The following is a 19,800-nucleotide window of genomic DNA, read 5'->3' as shown; positions in this document are numbered from 1 at the left end:
ACAAGCATTTTATTGTTCTCTCTTCCTGTTTCTCTTCTACTGGCTCATCCCAGAAGGAGGGACACCCCCAAAAGACTGATGATAGCTGGGGAAGAGAAAGCAGTCAGCTTCCTCTACCATTCATGTCTCAAAGTGGCTTGTGTGTTCCAACAATTCCAGCAGGCTTAGAAGCATGACCTGCTGAAAACTGTAGCCACCCTCAGCCTTGCCAAGGTCCTTCTCTAAAGCGAACATGGGGGATCCAGAGATCTAGGCATTCGTTTATCTCAGGACATACTAATTAACCATACCTATGGAGTAGAAAGGACTATGCTAAATACCAGGAGACTCAGTGGGATTGAGATTGGAGGATGATATATAATTGAGATAAGAAAGACATAGGTCTTAAAAGTCTAGAATTAGATTTCCAGACATTTTGAAAATCAAAAGTGTTGTGGGGAAATTTGAAATAGACATATCGTGCTAAAATCTTCTTTCAAATCTAAAGGCATTCTGCTAGTATAAGAACAATTAAATATGTTTAGGATAATGATTTATAAAATGATCCAGTTGGGTATATTTAGAAATCATAGAATCATAGAAATCAGAACCCAAAGGCCCAGAAAAAAGCCCTTCTATGTGGCTGTGGAGGGTATATTCATAGGAAATAAATTTTTAATCTGCATTCATAAAATTTTTAAATCAAAAAATAAATATGAAGAGAAAAAAAGCTTTTCTCCCCAATTTTCCCTTCTATTTCTTTTGTTGGGTAGTGTGGTCTAGTAGGAAGAGAGCTGAACTTAAAGTCAGTTCAAATTCTACTTTGTAGTGCTCTGTTTCCTCCTCCATGAAATAAGGGGTTGGACCAGGTGGGCACTAAGGCCCTTTCCAGGGCTCGAAATGGAGGAGGGTTTGTCCGAGATCCCAGCCACCCCTGATGTGCTCTCTCTTCTCTCTCACAGTCCTTCTCCTCCTGCTGCATCGGCCTGGCTGGCCAGCGCACCACAACCACCACCACAGGCCCGCCCCCCTTCCCTGGCCCAGCTTACCCGTCCCAGCTGCCTTTTTCTGCCCACCCATCCCTCTCCCGGTCTCAGTCCTTCCCTGCCAGCATGTCTTCTTGGGGGCCCAATGGCAATGTGGCAGGGCCCTCCCGGGAGGGTGGTGTGAGCACCATTCTGGCTGGGAGCCAGGACACCGAGTGGGGCAGCCCTACATCCCTGGAGGGCCAGCTGGGTTCCGTGGTCATCTTCCACGAAGTCCTTCAGCCGGCACACGTCAGAACCCTTTTTACTCTGGGTAGGTATCCCTCATGCCTTGGGGCGTTGGTGAGAGGGAGAGAGGGCTGGAGGTAAAGGCTCCTTTCCAGGTCGTCTTCAGACCTATGGGTGGGTGGGAAGAGATGGTTTGGTCCATATCATCCCACAGATAGAAAAGCCCAATTCACCCAATTAAACCACAGCAAGACAAGCTGGAGGCTGGAAGCCTGGCTTCTGACTGATTAAAAAATGGTTTCTTATATCCCACATTCAATAAAACCATATTCAGCTCAGTGCATGTGCTTGCTGGGTGTCATAGAACGGGAAGGAAGGAGAGGAAGAAGATTATAGAGAGGAATGAAACACGGCCCTGACCTTCAGGGAGCCCACAGCCTCGTTGGGAACTGAGACACGATGTGTGCATTATTGTGAAAAGTTCTGAAACAGCAAGTCAGGAGTGCCAGCTGCCAGCTTAATTGGTTCTGGGATTACTGGGAATTAATTACATTCCTTCCCTTCAGATGCTAACACCGTAGCAAGGGGGGATGTGCACTTGAACCCATGCACAATAGTGTGAGATTGCTAACCTTGGGAGACAAAGTGCAGTAGGACGCCCACCTGGAAGATCAGGGAAGGCTCCTTGCAGGTGACCCTTGAGCTGGGGCTTTAAGGAAAAGCAGGATTTCAACATGTGAGGAGAGAAAATAGGGGCAGTGAGGGGGTCTACAGCAGTGGGGACTGGGATTATTGCCTATTGTATATGTGATCTTATCTAAATCATTTGCAAAATTAGGGGGTTGGACTCAATCTGTAAAGAGTTTTTGCAGCTTAGCACAGAGCTTGATATATATTAAGTGCTTAATACATGCTTTATCTATTTAAATACACTCATGAGTCACTTAAGGGGAGAATACTCACCCTCTCTGCTCATAAGGTTGTCACTAAGAAAGTACTTTGTAAAGAACAAGAAAAATCTGAATTGTTACTATTTGCTCTGTTATTAGTGTCATTGGTATTTGCAGTAGTCGGAAAGCATTAATTAAGCGCTTTCTGTGTGCTACTACCTGAATACAAAGGGAAGTGTCCCTGCCCCTCCAGAGGTTTACGATCTAACAGCAAGAGGTATATACTAAATAGACAGAGGTGATTTGAAGTGGAAAGACTCCCCCCAAAAGGAAAGTGGGCTCAGGAAAACTTTGGAGGTGTTGTTGGCCTGAGTCTTGAAGGAAGCTATTGAAAATCACTTTGTAGTGGACTATACACAGAAAGACCTGCATTTAAATTTTGCAGCTGACTCTAGCAGTGTGACCTTAGATAAGTCACTTACTTAATTTTCCCAGACCTGGCTTTCCCCAGTCTCTGTAAAATGGGGATAATAAGGCCCGTAGCACCTCTTTTTTCAAGGTTATTGTGTGACTCAAATGAGATCATGACAGTAAAGTGCTTTGCAAACTTTAAAGTGCTACATAAATGATATCTATGGTTCTTACTCTCAGGATTTCTACAGTCAGGGGTGAGACCTGAACATCTGAGGGATGATGGTCTGTGCTAATGCATGGAAATGGGAGAAAGGATGATGGAACTGTCCGTTTTGGCAGGAGTGTGAAAAGGAGTAAAGGGTACTTAAGGCTAGAAAGAGACTGGAGCCAGATTGGGCAGAGAGTTGCACGCCTTTCTCTGTGTGTACTTTATACTATGAGTAGTAGGGAGCCACTGATGGTTCTTGAAGGGAGTGACGTGGCCAGACGTGTCAGATTCATATCCTCATTTGACCATCATCATCTTCTTGCAGTGCTACAGGAAGAGGTCACTGAGGTTTGGAGCAGTTAGGGAAACTTTTATAGAGTTGGGAGGCAAAAGTATAAAAATTACCTGTGCTCTCACCCACATATACAGGTTGCAGAGACTTTGAGCTTTCCATAATACAAGTGACTGTGATCTCTGTGGGTCATGGAGAGTAGGGATTCTGCTATTAAAATTATGTGAAAAGTGCCCTGCCCCAGTTGTTCCCCTCTCGGTCTTATACCCTGTCCAGCTGTTTCTTGGTGGAGGTGTCGGGATCAGATTCACATCTGGATGAGGTTGGGGAGGCTTAAGAGAGTCAGCCCATCACCCCAGTGAAGGGAGCCCAGATGGGTGAGGGGGGAGGACAGAGGATGGGGTGAAATCCTGACACTCTTTTTCTTTCTCCAGGACCCAATGAGACATCTCCCTTCAAACCAGAGGGGGAACTGCAGGAGCTCAGCAACAAGATGCTTCTCCACTATACACCCCAGGTTCCAGCCCTGCCACGCCCTGTGCCCCACCTCTGTCCCAGCCCTCCTTCTCTGTTCTCTCCCCACTGCTTCTTTTATCCTCACCTTCAAACTCTCTCCCTTTCCCATCTCCTATTCTCTACTTCTATCACCCTCTCCTCTTATTCCCCACAGATATCCCTCATTTTCCATCCTCCGCCCCATCTGCTATTTCCTACAATCATTTTTTCCTTTTTATCCCTATCCATCCCCATCTCCCATCTCCTCCACCTATACCCCCCACCTGTGCCTTTCTCCTCTCTCACCTCATTCCTCTTTCTTATATCCCCCAGGACCTCTCACTGCGTTTCCAAATCTGCCGCCCTGTGCTCATTTGTGCCCTTCTACATTTATTCCTTACCATCCTTCTCTGTGACTACTCACTTTTGTGTCCACCCTAAAATTCCTGTCTTCATTCTTATTATTATTACATTGTATATATTATTATATACAATGATATATTGTATATAATATGTATGTATATATATTATATATACGTATCCATTGTATACGTATATATGTATACAATAATACAATGTGTTAATAGTACTCCTGACTTCCAAGGGAGAGCCTACATTGGACCCCTAGATTTTTCTCCCCATCCCCGAATGTTTCCTAGCCTGGGGGAGAAAGGCCCGGAAGCAATTAGGGACCTCTTCCCTTCCTTTCCACTGGGTAAGGTTAGTAGGGTTGGGAACCCCCCACTCCTGGTCTTGATGACTTACTTTTCCCTTTCCTCAGGCTTGTAAGAATAAAATCTGTCTGGACCTGTCTCCTAGCCATGGGCTAGATGGGCGCTTAACAGGCCACAAAGTGGTGAACTGGGATGTGAAGGTGAGTGAGCGTGGATGCACTCATCGGGAACTGGGGCTGAGATGGAATGGGGGGGATAGCAGACCCCAGGTCTCATGCAGTGACCTTCTGGTTCCTGGGGGGAGGGTCATAGTGCCCAACCGCTGGGAAAGCTCAGGTGCCAAAGAAGGCAGGCAGGGTCATGGCAGGAAGATGATGATGGCTGCTCCAGGCCTGAGGGCCAAGCACAAAGCAGGTATCAGTGATACCAGCCCTAGGTTTCCTCCAGTACTGCTCTGTTTTTTAAAAATCTATTTTATTCTCTATTCTTTTCTATTATGTTCTTTTCCTCCTCTCAAGAATATTTTATTTTTTCAATTACACATATAGTTTTCAGCATTCGTTTTTATAAGATTCCAAATTTTTTCTCCCTCCTGGCCTTCTCTCCCCCCTCCCAGACAACAGACAGCCTGATGTAGGTTATACATGTACAACCATTTTAAGCATGTTTCCACATTTGTCTCTGTTCTGTTCTATGCTGCCAGTCCATTCTGCCCCAGTGCTTTCTGCTCTCTCCTGTTCCTCATTCTGGTCCCTCCTGGTCTTTCTTTCTGTGGTCCCAGGGACTTTATGATCTAGAGAACGGAAGGACGAGCCTCCCTGTGTGTATAGGAACATGGTTTAACAAAGCTCCAAGACTGTGATTGAGAGTGTTGGGGGAAGGTTCAAACAGGGGGAGACCCTTGTGCGTTAGGAAATATAAATGGCCCCTGAAATATGGCGAGTAAAGGGTGGGAAGGGGCAGGGAGGTGAAAGGAACTCAAGGATTGCGAGCTCCTGGTGGGCAAAGGGAGATAACAGTGACCCTCATAAGCCCACCCTCCTGACCCTCACCTCGTTATTCCCCAGGATGTGGTGAACTGCGTAGGAGGGATGGGAGTTCTGTTGCCCCTCCTAGAACAGGTGGGTTCCCAGCCCCAGGAAGCTGAGGGACAAGCTGAAACCTATGACCTGGTGGGCCCAGAGCTGACTTCCTCCCACAACGCCCAGGGCCTGCTTATCCCCCTGGGTAAGTCCTCAGGTAAGCTTCTCTCCTATTCTGCAGAGCCTGGCCCTTCACTGAAGCGACCCACTCTCCTGTACTGGGTCTGCCTTCTCTGTTCTGTCTGATCCCTTCCCACCATGCCCTGCTTCTGCCTCCCCCTCTGAACTAAATAAAAGCTTTCCCAACTCCAAATCCCATGAGTCTGATTACAATTGAGGGACTGTGAAGGAGTGAAAAGAGTTCCAGATTTGGGGTCCAGTGGGTCTGGGTTTGAATCCCAGATACTGCTCCTTATGGCTTCTTCAAAAAGTGCCTTTCCTTCATAGGGCCATGTAAAACGGAATCAGACTGAATGAGGGACTTTTAATCTTTTTTTGTGTGTGTCCTGGACTGGCAATCTGGGGAAGCCTGTGACCCCCCCCCCCCGAATTTTTTTTTTAATAATAATAGCTTTTTATTTTTCAAAATACACACAGATAGTTTTCAACATTCACCTTTGCAAAACTTTATTTTCCAAGTTTTCTCCCTCCTCTTAAACAGCAAAATAATCCAATATCGGTTAAACATGTCAATTCTTCTAAACATATTCCAGAATTTTTTTAAAGCAAAATAAAATATTCAGGGTTATATAAAGGAAACCAATCAGATTTTAAAAACAAGTTCACAGCTCCCAGTTAAGAACCCCCATACTAGATGGTCTGTAAGATCTCCTCTAGAATTAAATCAGTGAAAGGAATGCTACTTATTAGTTTTGTGAACTTGAGCAAGTCATTTCACTTTTCTGCACCTCAGTTTCCCCAAGAAGACATTTAGGTTAGATGATGTAATCTGACACAGCTCAGCCCTTCTCCATTCTCAGGCCCCCAGCCCCAGTCGGAACATCCTGAGGTCCACAGTGGGACCCCCAGTGATAGGTTCTCCCCCTCCATCCCTGTGTGACTCTTCCCCTCCCCCAGATCCCATCACCAGCCTCATCCTGCTGCCCTCTCTGCCTTCCCTCCCTCTGACCTCCCCTTCCTCTTCGCCTCCCCTCCACCCAAGAGGGCAGAATCGAACGGAACGGCGTGGCTGCCTTCTTGCTCATGGTGAAGAACTTTCTTCGAGGACACTCGGTGAACCAGGAGAGCTTGATGCAGTGCCACGGGCCCGCCATCATTGGGGCATTATTGCAGAAGGTGAGGGCCTGTTGAGGTGGAGCTCCAGCTCCCTCGGGGTTGTGGGGGGCAGGGGGAGCTGGGCTGGTCCTAACTCTTATGGCTCAGCTGGTCCATCTACTTCGAGCTGGGATTTGGCAGCTCATTCCCTAAATTCCACTTTCCTGTTGATGGTTTGATTTCTGAGCCTCAGTTTTCTGATCTACCAAACGGGGTGGTAATATCCGCTCTGTCTGTGTTTTTGCAAGGTTCTCATCATCAAGAAAATATTTTGTAAATTAAAGCACTCTGCAAATGGAAGGGGTTATTATTATTCTCTGTACTATGGATTCATTACAGGACTTAGAGCTGTAGTGGGTCTGAATCATCATTCTAGTCTGGCCCCACTTATTTCACAATTGATAAATTAAGGTCAAGAAAGATCAGGTAAATGACTCCTTTCTAAGGAGAGGGAGTGTGGTCTAGTAGAAGGAGCATTGGCTTTGGAATCAGAGGACCCAGATTCAAATCCTACCTCTCTGATATTTAAGATCTGTGGAATCTTAGGAAATTCAACTTAACATTCCTGGGTCTCCTTTCCCCAGGTCCCCAGACACTGCATGGACATGAATGTCCTGATGGCTGCCCAGATGCTCATGGAGCAGGTGGCCTCTGAGGGCAACGGGCCCCTCCTGCACCTGCTCTACCAGCATCTGCTCTTCAACTTCCACCTGTGGAGCCACAGTGACTTTGCCGTCCGGCTGGGTGAGACGTCCGCTCAGACCTCCCTTCTCCCCTGAGAGCAGGGAGGCTAGAAGCTTCACTCTGCTGGGACGGGCAGGGGTAGGGCCTTGAGAGTGGGAGAGACTCCCAAGGGGAGAGCAGTAGTCGGGGCCTCCATTCTATAATGAGCATTCCCCTTCCCAGACCTAGCTAGGAGAGAGGGCTCATAAGAGAGGAGACATGGCTCCTGGCCACAGGGAGTCTCAGCCCTGCCCTCAAGGAGCTTCCAGTCTGAGGAGGACAAATAGTTCCTGCCCTCTTCTGACTGGGAGATTGTAGGAAATAAACAGTTCTTTCTGCCCCTGGATCCAGGTCACATTCAGTACCTGTCCAGTACCATCAAGGAGCACAGACAGAAGGTTCGAAAGAAATACGGAGTGCAGTACATCCTTGACTCAGTGCGGGCCCACTACAGGTGAGGGTGGGCAGTGGGCAGAGTGACAGTGGGGGCGTCCTCCTCCTCCTGCTCCTCCTTCCCCTTTTCTCTCTCCCTCCATCTTGCCTCCGTATCTGGTGTCTCTGCCTTTGGGTTCATCTCTCACCTCTGTTTCTCCCTTCCCTGTGTCCCAGCCCACAGAGGGAGCATCCACTTGCTGAGGATGACTTAAGAACAGTACAGACCTCCTTGTTCAGTCTGGTCAAGGAGTTCCTGGCCCGAAGCTTCTCCCCAGAGGAGATGCAAGCAGTCCTCAACTACCTGGCTGGGTCCAATGATGAAGGCCAGGTACAAAGTGGGGGATGGATGAAGCCACCTGAAGGGCTCTGGGGGATCATGGAAAGGTGCATGAGGTGAGGTTCAGGAGCAGCCCTGAAGATCAGGTAGGGTGCAGCAGAAAACAACTTAGTGCAACAAACATTTGCTAAACAGCCCGCTGGCACTAGGGAAGATGCGACATTTACAGATGACCATGTCCTTAAGAGCTTGCAAAACTAGTAGGAGCACGGGCACAAGTACAGATGCAGTTCTGATTGATTTGTGCCCTGATATCCTTCTCTACTGCTTTCTCAATTCAACACAACAAACCTCTATTAAACATCTACTCTGTACAAAGTTCTTGGAGTTCAAAGAAAGGAAAAAAGAAAAAAATATTTTTGCCCTAAGAGCTTATAATTTTCCTAGAGGACACATCATGCAAATAAATTAGTTTGAAGAAGACTTGAGTATTTGGGGGAGGGGGGGTTGAGGAAGATCAGAAAAGGCTTCCTATGAGAGGTAATACCTTAATTGAGCCTTGATTGTATGGATTTTGGAGAGGCTCAAGAGAGAAAGGAAGGGTATCCCATGCAGATTGTGAAGAATTTTAAGTTATACCGAGGATTTGTCCTGTACATGGGAGAAATGTCATGAAAGGTAAATGGATAGATCTGGCAACTGATTAGAATGGAGAGAGAAAGAAGGACAAATCAAGGATGATTTTGGGAGGGGGGGAGGTCCAGGTGACTAGAAGTATGGTGGTATCTCCACTAGAAATGGAGAAATTTATGGCAGAAGGCAGTAAGTTGGAATTTCAGACATATTAAGTTTGAGATTATATAAGACATCCAGGCAGATGTAATCAGGAGATAAATTGGTGATTCCATACTGAAATTCAAAAGAGAGATTTGGGGCTCGTTGGGTTTGGAAGTCTTTATAGAGATGATAATTGGACCAATAGGAGCCAATGAACTCAACAAAATAAATGGAATAGAGAAAAAGGCCTGTAGAGAATCTAGGGGGACTCCCAAGAGTTAGAAGATGCTGGGTGATGATCTAGCAAAGGAGACTGAGAAAGAGTATTCAGATGGGGCAGAAGATCACTCTGAGAGAGCCATGTCATAAAAGCTAATGAGGGAGCAGAGGCTATTTGGGAATATAAAGTGGCTGACTGTCAAAAGTCACAGAGATGAAGGAGGATGAGAACCAAGAAAAGATCAGTGGATTGAACCACTCTTCCTAGGAGTTTGGCTGATAGAAAAATACAGAATGATAGCTTCAGAGATTGACAGCATTAAATGAAGCTTTTTTTTTTTTTTTTTTTTTTTTTTAAGATCAGAGTATCCAGGGAATGTTTGTAAGTAGCAGGGAAAGGAATCTGAACATAAGGAGAAAGTGAAAATGAGAGAGAAGAAGGTATAATGAATGGGAAACTGTCAGAGGAGCAGAGGAGGGGTAGAATCAAGGATACAGATTCTTGAGATATTCCAAGAGAAGTGCAAACATTGTGCTAGGAGAGACACCAGGGAGAAAAGAGGGATGTTGGGAAGGCTTTCTCTAAGAGAAGCATTTGAGATGAACCTTAGAGGATGGATATGAGGGGAGCAGATTGGAAGCTGGCCCAGTGAGCAGGACAGAAGTGGAGAGGCTATTCTGAATCCTGGTGAGAATCTGGAGGTTCTGAGCGACGTTGCCTCCACCCTAGGTATGCGGGATTTTGGACATGCTTCTGAACCTGCTACGCAGCTCGCCGGTGCAGGAGCCCCTCTGCACTTTCCTGCTAGAGCCAAATAACGTGGAGGTACTGTTTGCCTTGGTGATACACCGGTCCTTCTCTGACCAGCTGCGGGACAAGGTCTTCAAGGTGAGCCCCTTCTCTCATTCTAACTCCTTCCAGGGGACCTGCGCCAACATCCCCATTGAAACCTTCCTTTAAATCCCAGAATTCTCCTACTAAAGCTGCAAAGCCTTTGCCAGGTCATGTGTATATGTGTGAGAATGGCTATATATAAGCAGTGTGACATTGTGGATAGAGTGTTGGGATTGGAAGACTTTATCAAATCCTCTCTTTTACGCTTACCTGTTTGACCCTGAACACGTCACCTCTCTGGGTCTCACCTGTAAAGTGAGGGGATTGGATTAGATATCCTCAGGGGTCCCTTCTGGATCTAAGCCTGTGATCCTATGACCAGAGTGTCTCCAAGTTCCCTTGCCCTTGTGACGCACATGGGCAAGAAATGCCAGCTGCAGCAGGGATTCCATTCTTAGCGAGACAAGGGTTAGGGAATGATACTGGCCAGGGTGGGAAAGGGAAAGGGTGGATTCAAACTGGTCCATAAATAGTAATGAGAAGGAATGTGGGGAGGAAGGGACAGCCAGGTGGTACAGCGGATGGAGCAGGAGCCCTGGAGTCCTGACTCCAAGGAGGACCTGAGTTCAAACCCTCCAGCCTGAGACACTTACTAGCTGTGTGATCCTGGGCAAGTCACTTCATCTCGATAGCCCCCAAAAAAAACAAAACAAATGAGAGTGGGTCAGGGGAATTAAGCCAGAAGCTGATGAAAAGCTGCAGGTTTTCTCAGAACAGGATTTGGAGTCAGTCACAGGACCCCGTCTGAGATAGGCTACTTAATATTTAACAATAGGGAGAACATTGGATTTTTAAATTGAAGATCAACCCCACATAGCTGAGTTAGTTCATAGGACATAGACTTTAGAGCCAGACAAACAATCTAGACCAGCGTTCCTCAAACTTTTTTAAATAGGGGCCAGTTCACTGTCCCTCAGACTGTTGGAGGGCTGGACTATAGTAAACACAAAACCTCACACTGTCTCTGCCCCTCAGCCCATTTGCCATAACCCAGCGGGCGCTTGTCCTCAGCAGCCGCATCTGGCCCCTAGGCCGTAGTTTGAGAACCCCTGGTCTAGACCAACCTCCCTTTACAGAAGCGCAAACTCTAAGCCCCTGAGAAGGAGCCCAGACCCCTGGAGATCCTGACTCCCAGTTCAGGACTTTCTGCTTCTGAATTCCCATGCCTAGAGAACAGGACCTCACAGGGGAGCACGGACTATACCTTTCTCACCTTGTCATTTGCCAGATCCTGAACAAGCTCTTAAAGAGTGATCGCGTGCCTGAGCGTTGTAAGCATAGACTCAAGCTGAAGGATTGTGGTCTCCAGGGTCTCATCGCCTGCCTGCCCGATGGGCCCGTCTCCTCCCACCTCTGCCGGGGCCTCTCTGACCAGGTCCTGAGTGCAGGTAAGGGGTAGGGCAAGGGTAGACAAGGAGAAGAGAAATGAGGTAAAACCGGGAGGTTTCTGGAGCTAGAAAAGTCTAGACACGTGGAACAAATTGGTGAGCTATGGAATTTAAGAATGGGATCTTGGATTCTTGAATTCCATAGTTTTAGTGGAAGAGTGTGAGGAAAAATCCATGTAATTTATTGGTGGGTAGGGCTAGAGGCTAGAGTTTCCTAAAGAGGTAGGGGTCTAAGTGGTCTAACATATGAGGAGCCATTTATCCTCCCTTTCCTCTCACAGACTGCCCAAACCTCAAAGACTTGGTGGCTGTTGTATATCTGTCCCACCGTGCCCAGCTCACTGTCCGCCTGGACATGTGTAGGAAGGTGAGTATGCAAGCTGGGTCCTCCTAGGAGTGGAGACAGGAGAAACAAGGGTTAAGGGTCTTAGTGGGGGCCAGGACGGGGTGTCTGTGCCACTTGTACATTTTCCCCTTTCTCCCCCTCCTTCAGTCAGAATTAAGTTGGTGTAAGGAAGGAAGGCCAGGGTTGGGGAAAAGAAGATTTGAGCCTCAACTCCTTGAGGAGCAAAGAAAATGAGCTCATGGTTGGTAGAGGCTTCTAAAGTCTCTGAACAGCGTGTTTGAGTTCCTCTGGTGAGATGACAGTTAGTAGAAATATGAGAATCCTACGTAAACATGAAGGCCGCCATTGACACACTTGTAGTGCTAAATTTGGGGTCAAAAAGATCTAAGGAGATGGGGGTTTGAAATCCACATTTCCCAATTACTATTTCCATGACTGGATTATCAAAGGAGAAAACAGGTGTAAAATGCTTTGCAAACCTAAAATTAAAGCATTATATGAATGCTCCAAGCTTTGATGACTGTAAGTCAGGTGTCAGCCTGTTTATCTCTAAAAAGGGTCTCTTGGGTCCCTTCCTGCTCTAGAGCAATGGCCTTAGGAGCCAATGACTTCTAAGGTCCCTAAAACATGGAAGAAGATTCAGAAGACCTGTATGCAAAGCCTGGCTTTGTCACTTATTAGTTAGACGTGTCACAATCTTTGAGGCTCTGGGAGCCTTTCTCTTCTGTAAAGGGAGTCAAGAACACATGTCATGGGATTTGGAGTTGGAAGGGGCCTGCAAGACCACCTTTAACCTCACTGCTGAGGGAATGAGCTCAGATAGATAAGGGCTTTGTCTGAGATCACACAGGTAGGCAGAAGCAGGATTTGCACCTGCTCCAGTGCTTTGGGCTTTCATCTCCCAGGTAGGATAGTATCTTGTAAATATTGAAGGGCGACAAAAACTGAAACTAAGGAGATGATTTAATCCCCTCCAGCTGTTCCACCTGATCTATGGGCAGCCAGACATGGTGCGGCAGCTGGCCCGGCAGGTGGGCTGGCAGGACATCCTAACGCGTCTGTATGTCCGAGAAGCCCCTGCTGCCCCCTCGCCGAGCGCCCGGGAGCCAGCCCCGACAGAGCTGAACAGCGACGTCTTCCTGCCTCTGCCTTATGAGGCCTCCCTTGAGTCTTCTGAGAGCTTTCCAGAGGCCGAGACCTCGCCCCCTGACAGTGTGAGACACTCCTCCTCCACCACGGTCCCCAGTGACCCACCATCTTTAGAAGCTACCTACCAGCCGCTCTCACCCTTCTGTTCGCCTTTTGATCTGGGCCCAGAACTGGCCAGCACGGGGTCTGGGGCCACCGTGGGCAGCGGCGAGAACCTGACCCCAGTCAGCCTCCCTAGCACCCCTTCTCCCCTGGAAGGGGGACGGCCTTTTCCGCCCCTCCGGGGCCGCCACAGCTCCAGCCTCTCCAATGTGCTAGATGAGACCAGCTTCCAGGAACCCAGCCTCGGGGATGATACCTCCAATACCAGCAACCCTCAGGTCAGGCTTTTGTGGGGAATGGGTCTCCAGGGGGGCAAATTAGGACCATGATTCATTCCTTCAGCCTGGAATAAGGGAAGGACTTGAGGTCCATTTCATTTAAACTCAGTTGGACTCTTCATTGAACTTCAGAGGTTGAAACCATCTGTTCCAGCCCCGTCGCTTTACAAAAGAGAGAAATAGCCCCAGAAAAAGGGAGTGACCTGCTGAGGTTCATTTGGGGAGTCATCAGAAAGTTTCTGGTAGAAAGGCAGCAGAGACCCAGAGAGGTTAAGACTTGTTCATACCTATAGCAAGCCCAGAGCATCATTCCCCACTTAATCAGTCACCACTCTGAGGCTAACAGTCCAAAAATGGACCCGTCTTTATTATTAAAGCTTTTTATTTTCAAAATGTACACATGGATAATTTTCAACATTCATCCTTACAAAATCTTGGGTTTAAAATTTTCCCCCTTCTAACCTTTCCTAAATGGCAAGTAATCCAGCACATGTGAAACCTGTGTAATTCTTCTATATATATTTCCACAACTATCATGCTGCACAAGAAAAGTCAGATCAAAGAAATGAGAAAGAAAACAAAATGCAAGCAAATAACAACAAAAAGTTGTGATCCATACTCAGTCTCCAGTCCTCTGACTGCGGATGGCTCTCTCCATCACAAGACCACTGGCCTGAATCATCTCATTGTTGAAAAGAGCCATGATGGACCAGTCTTAACCTCTCTGACTCAGTCGCCTCATCTGTTAAAGAGGGATGAGAAATCGGAAGCATTTCTCTGATAGTCCTTACTATTTCTATGATTCTATAAAAGATCGATGATTATTCAAGATGATTCTAGAGAGGGACTCTTAACTTTGGGCAACCCACAGGAGCTTAAGCAGAATCACGTTTTTAAATGCATAAAATTGGAAGCTTACAAAAGAAGTATATTGAAGTACAATTATTGGAATATATATAAAATTCACAGACCCCAGCTTGAATACCTGCTCTAGAATGATGTTACAAGTTGGCGGCAGGGTTATCCCACTAGAATATGGATAAGGGAAGGAATGGCTTCTCTCCACAGTTCTTCCCTTGGCCCCTTGTCTGCCTCCTGGGCTAGTGTCTTGCCTGGTTTACCAACTGCTCTCTTGCTTCCAGGACCCCGTCCCCAGTTGGGGGCCACGATGCCGGCTCTTTTGTGGCCCTTGTAGGAGCTCTTGAGCAGGAGCACTTCTAGTCCAGCCTTTCTGTGCCTCAATCTCTGGGCAGGGTGAATCTCCTTAATGGGTTCTCCTCATTCTTTGAACCCCTTATTGTGCTTTTACCACCAGCAAGCTCCGGAGGAAGAACTATGCAATTTGCTAACCAACATCCTGTTCTCCGTGACGTGGCGTGGGGTGGAGGGTGATGATGAGGCTGCATGGCGTGAACGGGGCCAGGTCTTCTCAGTCCTCACAAAACTGGGGGCCGCCGGGGAGCTGGTGCGTCCCCCTGATGAGATCAAGCGCAGGTAAGGTTCTCTGGCATCCGGCTTGGTGACTCTTCCAGGGCTAAATAATAGTCAAAGGCTCTCTCTAGACTCATGGGGCATGGGTCACTGAGTGGGGGAAAGGCTAGGGTGGGTGAGACTGGAGGAGGGAGCCTAAGAGTGTGCTGGGGGAGAGGGCAAGGGTCTGGAGGTAAGAACTAGAGGAAGAAAAGCAAGATCCCCAGAAGAGGTGGAAGGCTGTGAAGGAAAAATGGGATAGAACTGGAGGACACGAGGTAAAGTGAAAAAGACATTGTGGAGAAAGGATCAGGAGTTGATAATTCAGGGAAATGGATGGCTTTGGTAGGTCAGGGAAGAAACCCCACCTCTTGCTATCCCTAGCCTTCTGGAGATGATGCTGGATTCAGCCCTGACCGACATTCAGGAAGCCCTGCCCGTGGCCGTGCCCAGCCTTACCCAGCATGCGCTGAAGCTCCTGCGTTTGCTCCAGGACTTCCTGCACTCTGAGGGCCATGGGAACCAGGCTCTGTGGAGTGAGAAGGTGTGTGTGTGAGAGGGAGAGAGCAGGGCATGGAGGGAGCTGGGCACTCTGGGGGCACTCAGAAGCTCCTAGTCTGTCTGCCTGTCTGAGTGCATCTTATTGCCACACTACTGGAAAAACCTTGGTCCTTAGCAGGCAGCCAGTCAGTGGGGTGAGGTACTAGCTTTGCATTCAGAAGGAACTGGATTCGATTCCTTCTAGTTCTGAATTTCAAACCGTCCCCCTTTGCAAACCTCCCAGTCCAGGCTCCTATCTAGCCGCCTTCTTCTCATCCTTTCTACCTGGCGGTCTTTCTCACATCTCTCCGCCCTCCCCAGCCTTCCTAACACCCACTTTCCTTCAAGGTCAGTTCAGGGGCACGCCATTGAAGGCATTGAAAGAGTCTTATATGATTTCCCCCAGCTGCTAGTGCCTTCCCTCCAATCACCTTGTATTGATTTTCTGGGTACTTATGTCTCCCTCCCATTTCTCCCTTCTCAAATCTACCTTTCAGTCCTGTTATCAGCCCTTTCTCTCAGTCAGGATGCTTTACTCAGCCTCAGTGGTACCTCTGGCTTTATGGATGTTCTTCCCTATTTCCCAAACCCTACTGAGCGTAAACAGGAGGATATGAGCGTGGTATCGGCACTAGAGAGACCTGGCTTTGGACTAAGAAAAATTACTTCTGACATGTACTAACTATGACTCTGGGCAAGTACTTAATCTCTCTGTCCCCCTGACCCAGGCTACGCTCAAGACTATAAATTGAAAAGTAGGTGCAAGTCTCCATCGGTAGAAGGAATTTCTTCATTGGAAGTTTCCTATTATAACAACAATAACAAAATGTCAGATCTGATCCAGAAAAAAATTTGTTATTTTATTTATGTTGTTATAACACATAGAGTGCTGTGACATCTCAGAGGAAGATAAGGCACTGTGGGTGTAGGAGATGGGGGGAACCAAGAGAGGCTTTCTTGGAAGAGGAAGGATTTCCAGAATGGAAGATTCAGGAGTCAGAGTTTTTCATATGTTCATATTTTCAATGTATTTATATTTTATCTCCCCAGCTAGATTTGACTCCTATGCCTACCACAAGGCCAGGCATGGAGAAATTATTGTTCAATGAATATCACACTATGTGTCTGCATCAGTGAATGTGAGACAACACTGGGATGTAGATCATTCAGTAACTTTTATTAAGTGCCTATTATGTGCCCTGTGATAAGTGTTAGGGATGCAAACAAAATTTTTAAAAAACAATCCCTGCCCCCAAGGAGCTCATGTTCTTGTGGGGAAGAAAATATGCAATTCATTGGATATATACACAATACATGCAAGGTAGATGGATGGGTACCTTAGAGGAAAAGGTTCTAGGAGCTCTGGGTTCAAATGTTGAACTTACTTATTTGCTTAGCTAGGCAAATCAGTTGCTCTTTAATGATTTAATTTTCCCATCTAAAAAGTGGATGTAATAATAAAAAAATTACCTGCCTGATTCAAACAATTGTTGTGAGAAAAGTAAATTGTAAAGTGCTATAGAAATGGGAGTCATTATCCATCCATCTCTCTATTCATCTATTTGTCTATTAATTATTACTGTGTGTGTGTGGATGACATATCTGCTATTAGGCAAATCATTCAACCTCTCATAGCCTCATTGTTTCTGTTTATAAAACAAGAGGTTGGACCCGATGATCGCCCCCTGCCAGTTATATATCCTGTTGAGTCATGAGTCTGAATGTTCGCTCCCCCCCTTCTTGTCTCCCTGTAACGACCCTGCTCGCTCCGGTTCCTCCCTTGGGTCCCCCCTGTCCTCTGGGAGTTTCTGGGTACCCATCTCCCTCCCTGATCTCGTGGCTTTCCTTGGCAGCTCTTTGAAGGTGTAAGCAGCCTGCTGGATCACCTAGGGGTATGGCAGCATCTGACCAATGGTGCCGCTGACCTCCGGGAGATGGCACAGATTGGGCTGCGCCTTGTCCTTGGCTACATGCTGTTAGAAGACACCCAGGTGAGACCCCCTTCCCCGGGAAGGGAAGAAAAGGGGGCCTTTTATCCCCCAAGCCTCCACCTGTCTTAACCGTGACCCTCTGGAGCTTTATCCTGCCCTTGAGGGCCAGGGGAGCTCGGATCTCATTGAGAAGCAAGATACGTGGCTCCTCTTGCTAGCTCCATTGCTTACTTGCTTGTGACCTATGTCAAATTGTTTCTCTCTCTGGGTCTCTGTTTACCTATCTTAAAAAGATTTTTTTTCAAAAGGAAAAAGAGAAAAAAATTTCAGCAAAACCGATCGATACATTAAAAAAAATCAGATATTTGTGGAAATATGTATAGAAAAATTGCACATGTTTAACATATATTGGATCACTTGCTGTCTAGGGATGGGGGTGGGAAAAAGGGAAGAGGGGAAACAAGTACACAAGGTTTTATAAGAGTGAATGTTGAAAATTATCCATGTATATATTTTGAAAGTAAAAAGCTTTAATTTAGAAAAATCAGATTTTATATGAACAAGTATTCAAAAGCAGTTCATCCAAAGAGTAGTAGCTCCTATAGAGCTGTGATCAACGTGCCATGGTGCCCTCAGTGCCCTTTTTGCCTTGGCTTCCCGTACTGTCTCTCCCCGTCCTTCCCATTCCCTTTGGGGGTGGGTCCATCTGCCCTTAACCTGTGCTTTCCCCCAGCTCCATGCCCTGGCCTACGTGAAGCTCCATGGCCTGTTACAGACAGCGGTGCCACCGCGACGGGAGGAGGCCTGCTACCTGCTGGCCAAGCTGGAGGCTCCCCTGGCGCGGGCACTGGAGGCAGAATCTGAGCGCTGCTCCTGGCTTGTGCCCCTGGTCCGGACCTTGCTGGATAGGGCCTACACAGCCCTGGGCCTGCAGTGGGGGCTGCCCTCCCTGCCACCCACCAACGGCAGCCCCACCTTCTACGAGGACTTCCAAGCTTTTTGCACATCCCCAGAATGGCGGCTCTTCATTGACAAACAGGTACCTGCTGGACGGATGCCAGAAATACAGGGGGAGTGGGAGGACAGAGAGGGGAGGGGCGAGGGAGAGTGGGGGAGGTGGGCGAATGGACAGGGAGGGACAGAGAAGAAGAAGAAGGTAGATGGTAGTGGAAAGAGCACCATGGAAGGAATTGCATCTGGGTTTACAATTCTCCTGCTAATTTACTGTCATACCTGACTTGTGCCTCAGTTTCCCTTTCTGTAAAATGAAAGGTTACACCAGATCATTTCTAAGATTCCTCCTGTCTCTAACATCAAATTGTTCTGTGACCCTGGCCTGGGAATGAGGTCTGAAAGGGAAGAGTATGAAGAGGCTAGATAGGGGGTGATGATGGCAGCCAGAGGAAAGGAGGAAGGAGAGCAGAATTGTAGGGCTGGAGAGATATCTGGGGGGGGAAGCTGGGAGGACTGAGGAAATACATAATAGGAGCAGGAAAGGGGAGTGGATAGAGGACATAGAGGAGTAAGAAAGAGGTAAAAGAGTGGTCTAAAAATGAGGAGGGGAGTTGGAGCTATCCATCTTAGCTGGGTGCATTCCTGCTTACCCTTTGCTATGTCTTTCTTGGGCTGAGGGCATTGCCCTGGGCTAAGTGCTTCTGGGCTCATCCTTTTCAGCTCGGGGCTCATTTCCCCCTCCCCAGGTACAGCCTGCCATGTCCCAGTTTGAGATGGACACTTATGCCAGAAGCCACGACCACATGTCCAGTTTTTGGAACTCCTGCTATGATGCTCTCATGAGCAGCAGCCTTCGCAGGGATCGGGAGCGGACCGAGAGCCGGCACCTCTTCCAGGTTTCTGGGGTATCGGGGAGGTGGGGCAGCCTTCAATATGGGCAGATTATGATTGACCAGTAGATTCATGGAGACTTAGTTACCAAAAGTAGCCGAGTTCAAATTTGGGAGTTTCTGGGTACCGCAGACACTTCCTAGCTGTGTGAGATTGGCTAAGTCACTTCCTGTTTGCCTCAATTTCCTCATCTATAAAATGAGCTGGAGAAGAACATGGCAAACCACTCCAGTGTCTTTGCTAGGAAAACCCCACATGGAAACATGAAGAATTGAATTGTTGTTTTTAGCCTAAAGAAGAAAAAAATCAGGGGACACATAGTTTATATCTTTAAATACTGAAGGGTTGTGATGAGGAAGAGCATCCTTCTCAGCCTCCCCAGAGTCAGACTGAGAGCACAGCTAGAAAGGCTAATGGCTGCTCCAGTTAGGAGCAACTAACTCACTAAGGGAGCCGCCCCAGAGAAGGAGAGCTGCCTTGAGAAGGGAGTCAATTCTCTCTCACTGGAAGTGGCCCCGTGGAGGCTTAATGACAGCTGACCAGGACTGTTGTTGAATGGTTTTCTGCTTGGACACAAGCTGGGCTAAATGAGACCTGCACTCCTTTTAGGTGCTGAATTTCTGTGATCCCCTTCAGGTTATGTCACCTTCCAAGTGATGGTGATGATGTTGGCTCACATTTATAATGTCCTTTTAGATTTGCAATGAATTTTCCTAAATTCCTAAAATACAGAAAAAAGGAAGCCTCTAAAACAGCAGTTGACATTAATATGGAGCCTTAGGATTTGCACTTTATGTATATACCATACATCTCTTTTGATTTGCCAGAATAACAGAGCAATCCACTATCTAACTCTGATTAAAACAAAAACTCTTTTAAAAAAATAGAAAAATTCTTAACTA

The 19,800-nt window shown here is 47.3% G+C and overlaps 1 protein-coding gene across 1 annotated transcript in view; it reads left to right on the top strand.

Moving 5' to 3' along the window:
* Positions 1–19,800, top strand: part of NBEAL2 (neurobeachin like 2) — an 80,781-nt gene that overhangs the window by 37,567 nt on the left and 23,414 nt on the right. Inside the window, 17 exon segments of the mRNA XM_074283105.1 lie at positions 942–1,278; positions 3,432–3,514; positions 4,274–4,366; positions 5,234–5,405; positions 6,411–6,544; positions 7,108–7,267; positions 7,598–7,700; positions 7,856–8,009; positions 9,685–9,843; positions 11,078–11,237; positions 11,519–11,604; positions 12,561–13,112; positions 14,428–14,606; positions 14,967–15,126; positions 16,976–17,113; positions 17,787–18,092; positions 18,754–18,903. Of these exon segments, the coding sequence (XP_074139206.1) occupies positions 942–1,278; positions 3,432–3,514; positions 4,274–4,366; positions 5,234–5,405; positions 6,411–6,544; positions 7,108–7,267; positions 7,598–7,700; positions 7,856–8,009; positions 9,685–9,843; positions 11,078–11,237; positions 11,519–11,604; positions 12,561–13,112; positions 14,428–14,606; positions 14,967–15,126; positions 16,976–17,113; positions 17,787–18,092; positions 18,754–18,903 (3,126 nt within the window).

Source organism: Sminthopsis crassicaudata, chromosome 1, assembly GCF_048593235.1.
Source record: "Sminthopsis crassicaudata isolate SCR6 chromosome 1, ASM4859323v1, whole genome shotgun sequence".
Taxonomy (NCBI): domain Eukaryota; kingdom Metazoa; phylum Chordata; class Mammalia; order Dasyuromorphia; family Dasyuridae; genus Sminthopsis; species Sminthopsis crassicaudata.
The sequence above is the reverse complement of the archived record's forward strand: the minus strand, read 5'-3'. Positions and strand labels throughout refer to the sequence as shown.